Here is a 12534-nt window from a genome sequence, read left to right as displayed (position 1 = left end):
AAAAAATGTGTAACATTTATTTTAATTCTTTTAATTGAAAGAATTTTTTAACTGTTATTTAGATTTAAACTACCGTCTGACTCAGAAGATAACATAGGTCACCTGAAAAAGATGTAAGTCACCTCAAAGCTGAATTTATGTGAAAAAAATAATGTTTATGAATGTATGGATAAGATATTATTATATAATATATTATTCCAAAATTGTAGTATATAGAAAGAGCCAAATAAAATATTTAGAAGAAAAAATCAAGGAGTGCTTAGAAATTAAATATTGAAACTGCTTTCGGATAGTAGAATAATTTAGTTCCTATATATTAGCTGTAGTCAACTACGTTAGCTAGTTTACGTTTTTCATTGATTTCTCGTTAAATTTACTACAATAATCGTTAAGCTCTGCTCAGAAGCCGGGTATCAGAGTGGATTTCTGATACAAATTTTGTGTTCATTTTAATATTTAGAATGGATTAACATCCGTCAAAGACTAGGTATAGCAGAGGAATGCAAGACGCTATCAATGTCACACAAAACCGAATTAATTTATTCAGATTCTCAGTGTCGTATACATTTTCAATATCATGATGATGCACCTACCTTATCACATCATAAATACGAATAAGTGTGCTAGATGAAATTTTGTATTTATTTATTAACCTTAAATGAATAACCATATTTCATAGAGTGAAGAAATTTCTAATATAATATTTTTAATATGTATATACAAATGAAGACGTTATTTTTTATCTATTTTTTAAATAAGATGATATAAATGTAAATTTAAATGTGACAGTACTTTGTTAATGTACGGAAGAGTTTTAAGACCAAATTATTGTCAGGTGGTTTGAATTTTTCATGGCTTAAGCAAACACATTGAGGTATCTTTAAAGAGTTATAGAATGATCTAGAAAAAAAATCGTTTACTAACTTTATATATGTGTATAAGTAATAACTAATTCCTTTAAAATACCATTTATTTAGATCCAAAAAGTACGTTAATACGTATAATGTTGTATTCCCACACGTACATATTTTAATTGGGTACTAATTTATTTGATAGCCATTATATATCATCGTTACAAGATAAACATATTTCAATGACAATATTAATATATATATTTATATCTAAAAAACAACAATAGATGTAAATTATTGTCAATTTATAATATAGAAGTAATAACTTCCTCGTTAACTATATCCAAAAATACACCACACAATTTTATTATTCCAATAGACTGAATTAATATTTAAATGTAATTGTTTAAAAATAAGTAGGCGTAATAAATTTATCAACTAACAATACAAGACATAATCTTAAACATAAAAATTACAAATAAAAAATGTTTAAAAATAACTATATAGTATCAGAATAATCACAGTTAATCAATCTCTAATTTCCTAAAGCTTCCTTCAACGGAAATTGATTCGGGTTTCAGCGCGTTGGTAGGCTTTCTGGACGAAATGATTCCCCTTGTGCTTAGAATTTCCATATCATCGAGAGCCAGAACAGTTTGTCGCCTTTCATTAAGCAAATCTTTTGTAAAACGAATCATATCTTGTAACGGTATGTGACCACCGAAGGATGTCGGTAGGCAGGATACGTCGACTTTGTTGTGCAAATTCTTCATATTTGTATGTATCTGAAACATATTTATTAATTATAAACATGTAATTAGCTGATAAACGTGAGGTCGGTTTAAAAATAATCAAACTATCTAAGGACGGTAGCTTTTTGTTTTTTTACGAAACACAAAGAACGTTCTACATTCGTAAACACATTGCCAAATGTTATTTCCTCAATTACAAATGGCGTGAGCCGGTTTTAAGCCACTTATTGACATATACATTTTTAACAACTCGGACAAAATGTAAATAATCGTTGTTCACGCAAAACATTTTGTAAATTTTATTTATAAATTATTTGTTCTAATCTAAACTCTTATTATTTTTAACTGTATTCGAATTTCATTATACAACTATTTGTTTTCTGTTCTCGTTATAATACGGACGTTATACTTACAATCAATCTCTCGCTCATTTTAGGGGATACTTTGCTGGTTGCGAAGTCTATAATGTATTTTAATGCAGCGGGAACATTTACCAACTGGAATTCCTTGTGGCGCATTGGCAACGATTGCTATAAAGAATAGTCAAAATTATAACCTAATTGTAAACCCTTTGTCAATTACGACTTATGTCTAAAGATTACACTACTAGTGTCCAATAGGTAACGATATTGTTTTGATAAGTATTTATCAAAAAGGCACTCGATCTCGCCAACTAGTTTTATACTACACGTTAAAAGATATAAATTAATAAAACAACGGCCCTCACGTAATAAGAATAAAATTAATAACAAAACAAGTTTATATTATCTTTAATTTTGATAAACTTGATTATATACAAAGAAGGCAAATAAAATCCTTTGATAACATTTGAATAAAATCTAAAGGAACGTACACATGATCGAAGCAACTTGTTTTTTATCATAAAGATAAATGCAGTACTGTTCTATTCCCTGACAGGAAACACATGAATGTAAGTCACAAATTATCTTAACAGCAATCACTCACCGATCACAATGAATTTATACTTTCTTTTCCAAAATGTCAAGGACCACTGCATTTCAATGATAAATGTGGGTTCTTTGTTACGTGATTGAAAAAATTACAATGCAATCTTATTACATGTTCCCATCTAAATGCTGTGTTTTTGTAAAATCTAATAAAAACTATGTAAAAGGGATGCTCATGGAAAATCATACAAGCCGCAATTTGTGTAAAATATAAGTTATAACTTATATTTTAGGTGCATTCAAATAAATATCAAAGGCTAACATAAATATATTTTTGTGTAAAAATAAAGTTGACACAGTCGATTTTTATTTGTGGATTCTTAAATGTGAATATACACTTAAACATGTTTTTTTCATTCGTCCATAAACGGATGTTTGGTTTATAGTGGAAAATTTTTGCAGCCAAAATAATTTAAATGTTAGGTATTCTAATATTTATTTTAATATGTTAATTGTAAATAAATGATTATTGAATCTTATGATTTATTGCGACATGTTTTTTTTTTATCTAAACAGTTTGAAACAATGCTACCAACCAATTCTATTGTGGTATCGTGATTATATAAGATATATTCTTTATATAATTTAACAAATTTTAATTAGGGGACGATTTCTTAAAACCTTGATATTTAACTGCCCTTAAATTGGTTAACCTTAGAACTTGGAAGATATGAAGCGCTATTATTATTAGCAATTATTTATCATTACTTCGTACATACCTACACGCAAACATCACACGATTTTGAATATTTTAAACGTTCTCAATCTAGAGTTCAATTGGAACAATATATTATTTTTCATACTTGACATTTGCTACTTATGCAATACATAAATTTACTTTTGTAGACGATGATGTAAAAAAGAATATTGTGTCATACTAAAATAAGGAGAAGGTTGTCTTCAAAAGGCACACGATGAGGTCCGAACTGGTTTCACTTGCCACCCATCATTAAATAAATAAAAAATGTAGCGATCATGGCCGCAAGTATTATTATTTTAATGAAGGGAAAAAACGTTACTTTGTTTTTTTTTTTTTACTATCTTCTTCCAACTCACCTCGCCCCACTTTAGTAGCCTCGCAAAATCTATAGGGTTCCAGGCAGTGACGTGGGATGTGGTAGATCCGCTCCCATCACCAACGTGAGTGAAACCAAAGACCTGATCGTTTGGATCCTCAAGCAAACTCTCATAAACCACCACATGAGCTCGACACATGTCCCAGCAGCTGTACTTAATGGGATCGAATTTACCTGCAAAAAAGTTCACCTTGGACTAAAACATATTTGTCTACAATATTAGCATTCCCAAACAAATAATCCAATTAATATCAATAAATAATAACTAAAATTAAATCACAGATAAGGAAATCCTTATACGTATTATATATAGATATTATACTAATGTCAAAGTCAATAACATCGCAATGGCACATACAGTCGCAAACGCTTAAACTGGCCCCGCGATAGTTCGCACAGCTATATGAAACTAACAATAAGTGTGAGGTGAAAATATATAATCTTACCCATGTTGTAAATGATGACCCTCCGTCCATTGCTGTCACGGACAGGTGACACGGCTATGTACCTTTGAATTAGGAAATAACTTTGAAACTTCAAACAGTATTATGTCATCGATGTATGAACAACTCTTATATAACATACTCGCAATGCTAAGAGTTCAAGGCTTTGCTTGGGCACTTTCGAATAACCGTTCCGATACGTTTTATAGCAATAAAAAATAACACTAAAGACGTATAACATAAAGCTTGATTTCCTGAAACCATGCCACCTTGTGACGATTTTAATTAAAATAATAAATTGGCCAAGTCCGTTGCTAAATACGGATGGTTATTTTGTAATCATGTCAGTGGGTTTAGATTTTTGAGTATTAAGGTCAGTTTTGTACATATTCATGTTTAAAAATATAACAGTTTCTAAAGATTTTAGATTAATATAAAAATAATGCGGGAAGTAAGTTTTAAAACATACTTTTGTAATAGTATATTTCATATTTATAAAACAATGTGGCATAAGGAATATTTTTTACAATTCTAGTGAATGTATGTATATATGTATACTTACCCGCTGTTTATTATATCTTTTATTTTGGGATTTTCACAATCCATGTTCTTAAAGATACTTGGATAGTATTTCCTAAGGCTCAAATATTTCAGTAGGGTCTGCTGAGCCATCGGCACGCTGAATTTCTTGTGACGAAGGAAACGCAACAAAAATGAATCATCTGTAAGAGAATGCTGACGTCAGTATACACTATATACATATGTACATAATATATATGCTTATACCGGTGAACATAAATCTCTTCATTGTTTATTTACACCATTGTCAGTGATTAATGTTAAAAAAAAAATATCTAATATAAATTGCCTTATTAATTCCATGTATTTTTTTACCTTTTTTTGTATTAATACCGAATTATGATTTTATTTAACATTTAAGACTTTTGATGAACATCTATATTATTTTAAGCCCAACTATAAATTAGGATCTTTCAATTACGTTTTTTTTTTGTTGATTTTAATTTAACGTAAACCTCGTAAACTAAATGGAACTTAAAAAATAAAAATAAAACTATTTTATTAAATGTTAGAAACAGCTCACAGATAATATTATAAAACATTCCTAATTTTTGTCACATGATCTAAGAAGACGAAATAATATCGTGGTAAAACTATTTACGATGAATTAAAATTCACTCCAAATATTTTACGTCAAATGTTTTCTCAGTAAACATCCAAAAAGCTGGTTTTACTTCACACCACTTTGGATAGATGACGTCGTTTCTTATAAAAACTAGCAACGTTGAACGTGTCATTTATCCGAAATCGATATCGGTGGATGTTTTTTTTGCCAATTAAAGATCATTATGATATTTGACGCGTAGTCGCTAATAAAACAGAATATGTTTACTAAAATATCCTAAGCACGTCATAAATATGTAGCCAGTCACCGAAGTTATATAAAAGTGAAACAATTTTTCAGTTTTTTTTTTCCTCTACAAATTGACAAAGCTTCAGTATAATTCCGCCAGAAGGTAGTTAAAAATGAAACTGTCACGATCAAATGCGCAAGCAACGCCGTGGCTATCTGCTAGGCCGATGATAGTAACCGTTTTCGTTTTGTGGGCATTTTTGAGCCAATGCCAGGGAGTCTCATATACTCATCCACCTTCCTTATATCGGAGGAAAGTGATAAATCGCTTCCGCAACGTTGAAAATTCGAAAAAAAAACGGGAGAAAATTAATCAAGATGTAAAAAATACACTAATCCGATAATATTTTTAATGTCTTAGTATAAGGATTTGATTTAAAGACTCCCGAAGAACCAATAAAAGTGATAATCCAAATAACGAACCCACCTTGTCTAACGTTTTTGATGTCACAGTTCTGTTGCATCCATTCCCTCATTATTCTCAAGGCCTGTTCTCTTCCTGATGGAGTCTCACGCAACTCTCTCGCCGCAACCACTGGCGCGTTCCTGATTGTACGGCCGAGTTTTTCATCTTTGTTACATATGTCCGTGTTAGAACTCCAAGTTGTCCCAACGGTTAACAGAACGCTCGCCGTCGTCATTTTTATAAAACTTAAACAAACAAATAACAATGTGAATATATTGAATTTATAAACTACGATAAAATGTTGCTCATTAAATTTTTAATACACATATAACAATAATAAACTTCGATAGCACAGCGGATAAATAAATCCTTGGTATTATTAGTGTCATATTTTTAATGTTATATTATCAATTGCTAGGAAGTTGTTAATATTGGAGTCAAGCGTTAAGGCCTCACCGCTCGAGGTAATAATAAACGTTAAACACTATTTATTAATCACCGATTGATTCACCAGCTATAAACACGCTAATTAAAAAGAAACTAGAATTACTGTGACGTTATTTCCAATGTAATATGTATAAACAAGTAATCAAGTTGCACTATTTCCTTAGCATTTCGTTAATATCCCTTAAAAATTATATTACCAATTGCATGTATCTATTCTGATATAGTAATTACTCGTGTTATAGTATTGGAACAACTCAACATTTGTGTTATTCGACTTACCAAGTAGAGTTAATACTCTAATTAATTAATCTATCATAAGATTAATTCTTCTATCAAAGATCACAAAACTTAAGAGAATGTTATACTGTTAATATTTTAAGAACGTACTATTATTATATTTAATGTTTGATTTTTCAAATCCAATTTAATAATTTACTTAATTAATTGACCCTCTGTTTAGGGTCATTCGTACAACGTCATTGAAAACATGAAATAATATTGTATGTAGCAATTAATTGTGTCATGCATTGGGTTAGTAAATCGTTATAATTTGAACAGGTTTCTCGAAGGCCGATCAATGAAATATATCTGATAATTTAGAAGCAAGGTTCTTTATGAATCCGTATGTAAGTCTATTTTATGCACGTAGGAAACAAATATACCTTATTTAATTTTATATTATTTTCTAAACATTAAAAAATAGTTTAACTTATACCATTTAAATCTCATCGAGATGTTAAATGTTCAATACTATAGTAACATACGTTTTTATGGTTATCCACCGCCGAAGTAGACACTTAATAACCAATGCTCAGAATAGCGGTTATATGGTACAAAAAAGGAGATAATTTTTTTTTTTATAAAATAGTGAAACAAAAAAACATATCCGTAATTACTGTTTCTTTTTTTTTGTTTGTGTGAAACAAAAAGCACGGCATTACAATTATTTTACCTTGTAAAATTATCTTGTAAAAATATTTTATCTTGTAAAAATTTTCCCACAACGTTATATAATAAAATAAATCGCTAACCCACTAACCATTTTAAAGCATAATATTAGTTTTTATTTAAATTTTAGAAATTTCAATACGTAATGTAGAATTATTTTTTTAAATTAAACAACAATCAATTAGAGTACTATACCTTTGATAATTTTTTTATCAGTTTTCAAAGACAAAACCTTATACGTAGAGTGTAAAAGGTCTTTAAGGTATTTATATTATATATTTATAACCATTTAATTTACAACAAAACATTTCATTACTCACACTTGTACCTATTTTTTAAATTAAGTATTTAATTTATTTATATAAAAAAAAATGTATAAACATAACCCATAACCTCTTTCTGAAAAATCATTCACATTGTGATTGCTATTAAAATCTGTCAGATTAATTGTATTTGATTAGTTCTACATAAAACATTAGTGTAAGTGATAATAGACAACGATTATTACTTTAACGACAGTCATTATTACATATGATCAACAGATCTATAGCCCAAGTTGTGATGCAATTATTGAAATCTAAAATAACAGTTGTTGGATTTCATAGCTATTCACCTTGGATCGTTTAAATATTTAGCACGATCTCTGTAATTTATTTATATAATTAATTAATAATTGAAATAAGAATATAAAGGAATTGAACTGTGTTGCTTGACTGGGTGTTGCTAAATAATAATAGATTGTATATGTGATGATTTAAATTTTTTCGATTTATTTTCTTTTACTACATGAAATTATTGCGGTAAGCGATATTTATATTTAATTTAATTTTTCAAAGAATGACTCAGAATTACAAGTATAAGTACAAGCGATCTCTTAACCTCATGTTTCCTAAAGGCATTGAAACGTGTCGGTCAGTTATTTAATATACTTGAACGAATGAAGGTCTATATAATATAAGTAGGTCTCTATCTTTATATAATGACTTTAACTAGGCCTATTTGTTGAGAATTTGATCTCTGTCATTTAATTTTAGGTTACGATTACAATTTTATCATTTCGTGCCGTCGTTGTTTAATTTTTTAAAATTTACGGATTCCTTGGGGAAGAAATTTGCCACAGCACCTACAATTTTTAAAGTCCCACTGGTCCAAAATCTTGGTGGACCGAAAGCAGCTTTCTTGATAGCCAATGCAGCAAAAGCTTTCAAAACTTCATAGTCACAGTTCTTAAGATTTCCAATCACATTTGCAGCTTCTTTGTATGCTTTTGGATGGATTCTGTTTATTTCACTTGCATTGAAAGCACATAGTATTTTTCGGAGTCCAATCAAATCATAACTAGTGTAGTCCTCTGGCTGTTTTCCTCCAAAGTCTTCCCTGACACGGTCCGCTATGGCGTCGAGCTGATCCATTGACAGTCCGTAATCAATGCCTAAAGTACTTATAACTTCGATATTGCTCAATGTTAAATTAGAGAATTCTTCCGGAGTCACAACAGTGCTCACCCAATGAAGTTCTTTAAGAACATCATCTGGAATGTTTTGGGTATCGTTATAGTAGTCAACAATATTACTCCAAATGAGTTTGGCTTCCGCTGTTGATAGTTTATGTCTTGTTAAATGTGACAAACATTTGACTGTATCATTCGGCCTCATCGCTTGTAAATCGCTGAGATTTAATTTAATTTTTTCAGGCTGATCTAGAACTTCCTCGCAAGTAATACAGGCAATGCAAGGAAGAAATAAATACATTAAAGTCAACTGATTTCTTTTATGGGACAACATGTTAAACGACTTAAAGCTTACGTTTTCTGGTTAAGTAATAAGACTAAGCCAAGTTTGAAGGTTCATTATTTATTAAATTTTTAATCAACTATACAGTATCGTTAAATTAGATTTAGAACCAGTTTTCATTTGTAGAATGTCAGTCAATAGAATTCTCAAAAAGGTCACTTATCGTTTATGTTTTTCTTTTCATTGGTATTCGAAATATCTGTTTTTATTTTGTCCAAAGTCCAGTTTTAGTAAACCTTAAAAAGTCACGGCTACCATTTCAGCCAATATATTCGCTGTTAAATTATCTTCTTAACAAAAACCATTGGAATCGTTTTATTAATATAATTAACTGTCATTAAGTATAAATTTCCACGTTCCGCAAGTATTTTTCCCACCACAAACAGTATCATTATCTTTGTGAGCGCTGATACAAATTATAAACAATATTTAATTATAAATCGCCATCGTAATTTTTTTTCTGGTAATAACCTTGAATAAGGTATGCAAGGTATATAATACTGTAACGTTAGATATATTTACTACGAAGACTCGTAATCAAACCTCAGTCACATTATCAGAGACAAAGTTGTGGTTAGGAAAAATGTAAAAAAACGAGTTCGAGCTCCACTATGTATGAATACAAAACATAATTGTACATACATTACTGTTTGAGAACTTTAATAAATAGGATGTTATAATTTTTTTTAACAATTAATTTCAATTCATTTATAACTTTTTTTTTTGTAATTAAACTGTTCGGACATGAATTGTTTATCAAGTGACTAATTATTTTACACATATTTTAGAGTAAAATTTAAGGAAAAGCTAAAAACTTCTGCCCTCTTTTTATTACCAAAAAGTTTGTAAGTTAATTATTTTGGGCTCATAATATTAGTAAGGATAGAATGTGGATATATTTACATTAATATGGAATATTATTTATTATTAAAATCAATTTTGATACTATTTTACTTATCCATACTAATTAGTGTTATAAATGCAAAATCCTTAGTTAGTTTAATTATTATATTAGTAATAAGACTAACCGCTAAAAGTTTCTAAATTAATGAGATGGAGAATACGAATAGACCTTTGTCTGTATGCCATCGAGGACGACAAGTCTTTTTAAAATAAACCCAAGAAGGTAAATGACGACATGTATTTTTTTTTTAGATTAACCTTAAAAATTTACTGGTATAGCCTTAAAATTAATTAATAGAACCGAATTAATTTCCTGAAGGTTTTCTTAGTATTTGTTTTCAAACACATCAGGAACATATTTACCATATTTTTATCATAATAACACTTACAACTTACAAAAAAAATGTCAAAGATACAAAAAAAAAAAAAGTTCCAACTGGTCGTTATTATGCTTAAATTTGTACTGTGATTTTAATAATTGTCAATATTTTGCCAGAATCTTATAGTTCTAATAATATTTTCTGAAATACAAAGCTTATATGCATATGCAAAGTGTATCAGTTATAAACAACTAGTTGACCGTGTCGATTGACAACTAGGAAATCCCAATGATATGAGCACGTTTCACGACGTAGTAACGACGATTACTGGGTAATTTTTATAAGATAGAACAGTTTTAATTCTAAATAATATTATTGCCAGTTTATGACAGTTTTATAATAGTTAAGTGAAGCATAATTAATTGGGTGGCTGCTATAACTTGGGTAAATTATTATTATTCAACTGTTTACTATAAGACTGAAAATTTATAAGTAGTAAGAATTATTTCAGCATCCGCAAAATCATGATATACACTATAGTGTACATCATGTATTATAATACAATTGAACGTTAACAGATTTTGGTTGTTTGCATGATTAATAAACAAAACAAGAGTTTTATTCCACGACATCCTTCTAGAAAATTCTTTATGACAACAAAAAAAATTACTGGACGGGTTTTATAAATTTAATTATCCTTAAAATTTTTGTTCGGTTTTTGTTTCTTACACGAGCTTTGAATATCATTCTTTTATAAGACTAATTAAATTTATGCGTAATTATTTATGCCAAAGCAGTAACGAAACACAATGGTTGGTCAATATTTAGTAGGTCGTCAAGAGATGATCATGACCAACGTTTTTTGGCGATTTTGGTTGCGTTATGTAACTTGTATTAAAGCATAAACGTAAAAGTAAACAAGCGTTGCGGAATAGCTGTCTAGTTTTGAGCCAATTTTATAACAATAGTACACAGTAATTTAATGTTCTTACCACATGAAATATACAGGTTATGTCATAATAGCTATACATATGAAAAATAGAACGGAAGATATGATCACTGAATATCTTCTGTATATTGTTATAACAATCGTAACAATACGCAAATGGAAAATATTATCCTTCGATTCATGTCATATCATAAGTGATCGTATGTTTTTTTAATTATATATTTTTTAAATTGTAAAGATAAATATTATAATAAATATATAGGCCATTTATAACACTGGCAGCGCAACAAAAGAATGAGTGAATCATTCATACATGTAGACGGAAGAAATAAAAAATAAAAAAATATTATATACATAATATACATATATGTAAAAAACAGAATAATAAAAAAATCCCCAAAAATAATACAACCGCTAAAAAAGACAAAAAAGCAATTAATATAGTATAGTTTAATATTAAACATAAATAACTCACTAATAAAAAAATTGTAGTTATGTATCCTGGAGAGCGAAGCGGTACACTCAACGAATCACCACAAGGCAATGATTCGACTGCGTCTGCGCACACAACTTCTAGCCACGCTTGCTCAAACCATGCAATATACCACGCATATGAAGCAACCTTATAATCTTTGCTATTATTATACATGTATGTGTTTTTGAAAATTTTAATCACCAAAAAAGTATTAATGCCCCAAATTATTAGCTAACTTTAGGCCGGTTTACGATGCAATATTATAAATTGTACCTAAATTTCATACAACTGCTGCAGAGATATAGTTTAAAAATATAAAAAATTGTTAACATTTATTTTAGTCTTGGTTTACGTGAGTAAAATTATATTGATAAGTAATAATGGTAAATATTTACTGAAATAAATTAAAAAAAAATTGAATTCCCTTACGATCTTCGTCTATAAAATTTATTTCTTTATCTTATTATGATATTCATAATGACGTTATTTGGTGTTTGTTTTACAAAAATCGATTGAAATATTATTTAAATTTTAATATCTTCCTGTTTTGGCTCATATATTATTTCCAAAGGTGCGAGTTCAAATCATCTTATATTTCAGAAATGTCTTATATCCCAGAAATGTCTGCAACCCGTCATATAATCATTTAACTCAAAAGCTCATTCTATTATCCAACTTTTCTTTGCTCTTCCAATAACCAGACCCATCTTTTAACTTCTCTATTTCATATTCCACTGATATTCTATGATGATATTTAAATAGGTACTTTAT

General features: G+C 29.0%; 1 protein-coding gene across 1 annotated transcript; it reads right to left on the bottom strand.

Annotated features, from left to right (window-relative positions):
• Window positions 1–952: 952 nt before the first annotated feature.
• LOC116778012 (retinaldehyde-binding protein 1) lies at window positions 953–11888 on the bottom strand. The gene is made up of 7 exons (XM_032671853.2): window positions 11764–11888; window positions 5950–6173; window positions 4653–4812; window positions 4094–4155; window positions 3628–3821; window positions 2017–2133; window positions 953–1636 (listed from the first exon to the last, which is right to left on the bottom strand). Exons 2-7 carry the CDS (start codon window positions 6161–6163, stop codon window positions 1376–1378), a joined length of 1008 nt encoding a protein of 335 aa, XP_032527744.1. The 5' UTR covers window positions 6164–6173; window positions 11764–11888; the 3' UTR covers window positions 953–1375.
• Window positions 11889–12534: the final 646 nt, after the last annotated feature.

The sequence above is a fragment of the Danaus plexippus genome, chromosome Z (genome assembly GCF_018135715.1).
Source record: "Danaus plexippus chromosome Z, MEX_DaPlex, whole genome shotgun sequence".
In the NCBI taxonomy this organism is placed as follows: domain Eukaryota; kingdom Metazoa; phylum Arthropoda; class Insecta; order Lepidoptera; family Nymphalidae; genus Danaus; species Danaus plexippus.
The sequence above is the reverse complement of the archived record's forward strand: the minus strand, read 5'-3'. Positions and strand labels throughout refer to the sequence as shown.